This window comes from Octopus bimaculoides, chromosome 20 (assembly GCF_001194135.2).
Source record: "Octopus bimaculoides isolate UCB-OBI-ISO-001 chromosome 20, ASM119413v2, whole genome shotgun sequence".
Lineage (NCBI taxonomy): Eukaryota > Metazoa > Mollusca > Cephalopoda > Octopoda > Octopodidae > Octopus > Octopus bimaculoides.
In genome coordinates, this window is record NC_069000.1 from 41,608,530 (window position 1) to 41,611,098 (window position 2,569).

The 2,569-nt window shown below is 39.5% G+C and overlaps 1 protein-coding gene across 2 annotated transcripts in view; it reads right to left on the reverse strand.

Moving 5' to 3' along the window:
- Positions 1-2,569, reverse strand: part of LOC106875569 (putative ATP-dependent RNA helicase TDRD12) — a 36,826-nt gene that overhangs the window by 28,601 nt on the left and 5,656 nt on the right. For both annotated transcript variants that reach the window (XM_014923774.2, XM_052975116.1), the window contains exons 6-7: positions 1,782-1,976; positions 752-880 (exon numbers count right to left, since the gene is read on the reverse strand). In XM_014923774.2, the coding sequence (XP_014779260.2) occupies positions 752-880; positions 1,782-1,976 (324 nt within the window). The remainder of the gene's footprint in view (positions 1-751; positions 881-1,781; positions 1,977-2,569) is intronic.

Genomic DNA, 2,569 nt, shown 5'->3' on the forward strand with positions numbered 1-2,569 from the left:
ATCCTTTCGGGGTCGATTAAATAAGTACCAGTTACGCACTGGGGTCAATATAATCGCCTTAATCTGTTTGTCTGTCCTTGTTTGTCCCCTCTGTGTGTAGCCCCTTGTGGGCAATAAAGAAATAGGAAACTCTACAATATACAGTAGCCCATCATGTATACTGATGTGTGTGTGTGTGTGTGTGTGTGCATTCCTTGTTTTGACATTGTCAACTCTGCCATGAAAAGTAATGTCCAGCAAATTGTACAGTCTGTCGTGTGAAAGCCATGGAGAATAAATACCACACTGAGAAACAAGAGTTGGTGACAGGAAAGGCATCCAGCGCTAAACTGAATGTGACACTAAGAAGTCTCACTCAACTCCTGATCTCAGCCTAGGAAAATTAATGGTGGTGGTGGTGATGATGATGGTGGTAGTGATGATGTTGGTGGTGGTGGTGGTGGTGGTAGTGATGATGTTGGTGGTGGTGGTGGTGGTGATGCTGATGGTCATGGTGGTTGTTGTGATGATAACGATGATGGTGATAGTGATGGTGGGTAGTGATTGTGGTGGTGATGACGAGCATGACAACAACGATGCTGGTGATGACAATGACATTCTTCCAGGCCAAACAGAAGACATAATGGTCTCCAGCTCCCCAGACCTCACAAAAGTGTACTGTATCACCGACACTACAACTTCTGTAGTAACGGTTTGTGTTGATGAGGAAGGAGCATAGGAGAAGAGGCAGAAGAGGAGGAGATGTACTTACAAGTAAAACCTTGTGACAACTCTGATCCCCATCGGTGAAGATGATTACTTTCTCGCCTTGGATGGTCAGGTCAGGAAGAAGTTCGATTAGTTTCCTCTCACGGCCATCTTCTGTTGTAATCATTGGAATCTGAGAGAAAAAAAAAAAGGAAAAAAGAGTGAGAGAGGGAGAACAAGAGAGAAAGAGAGAGAGAGAGTAGGAGAGAAGGAAGGAGAGAAAAACAACATGTCGAGAAAATAGAAACTTATATCTGGATATGTGAAACATAACTGCTTCCCAAGGTCACATGTTTATTATCAAGGTCATGTTTTATCAAGGACATATGCTTTATTATCAAAGTCGTATGCTTTGTTATCAAGGTCATATGCTTCACTATCAAGGTCATATGCTTTATTATCAAGGTCAACGGTTTCATTATTGAGTTCACATCTAACTGCCAAAGTGCCTCACATCTAACTTGCCAAAGTGTATCTAAGTACCAAAGTGCCTTGCAATGGGACTGAACCTAGAACAGTGTGGCTGGGAAGCAAACTTCTAACCACACAGACATGCCTGTACCAAATGTTAACCCTTCATTTTGTTACCATATTTCTGTTGCAATACACTACTTTTCTTTCAATTAATTTTAAAACAAATGAAGAATCCAGTAGAATAAGTTTTCAATTATAAAGCTGGAATAATCTTTTCTACTCTAGGCACAAGGCCCGAAGTTTTTTTTTGGGGGGGGGGGGCAGTCGATTAGATTGACCCCAGAATACAAGTAGTACTTAATTTATCGACCCTGAAAGGATGAAGAGCAAAGTAGAAGACACTTGCTCAAGGTGTCACATAGAAGGACTGAACCTGAAACTTAGGAGTCACACAGTAAACTTTTTAACCCACAGCCATGCTTCGCTACGCCAGCACACTCATTCACACAGACCACACTACACTACATGGTAATCACTATTTGAGATTACAGTCTCCAATTCTACACGAATTAGAGACTGTAAAGAAGAAATAAAATGAAAGTAAACTGCATCTAACTCACCTGTTTAACTCGGCCATAGATGGATGCTTCTATCATGTCCGTAATGACAATAACAACATCCTCCAGTGCATTCATGGCAAATGTTCTGACATGAGACGTCCATTTACTACCAAAGAGCATCACCTGGTTTTGCAGGTTAGATCTCTGTTTCGAGAGCAGCACTTGCTTCTTCAGGGACCGCATAAGATCTCGAATCTGTAATGAAAAACAGAAATAAAATAAAGGTATGATGACATACACATTCATTCAGAAAATCTTCTGGCACATTTGGAAGTGATTAAGTCATGGGCTGTTCTTTCTCACCATTGGAGAACAACTCCTTTCAGGTAAGCATGTGTTCCTAATGCACTTGATTCCTTAGAGTGAGGGAACTTTGGGACACTTGGTGTTTCAACATTGCTGTATCTCCTCAGTCAAAGCTACTCTGGACTAATGAATCTAACAACTTTTCCTTTCAGATGAATGTGTGTTCATAATACATTTGATTTATTAATATAAGGAGATCTTGTGACACCTGGTGTTTCAATATCATTGTACCTCCTCAGTCAAGGCTAACCCAGACTAATGAATCTAACAAGAATAGCAATGAACATATACAAGGTGAGTTCAAAAAAATGTCTGACTTTATTTTTAATTGTTTCTCTATTATATATATTTTAACCCTTTTGTTACCATCTTTCTGTTGAGATGCTCTGTGTTTCTTTCAATTGATTTTAAATATAACAAAGAATTTAGTAAAATAACTTAGTTATCATTAAGCTAGTGTTAGGAACATAAATTGTGACTAA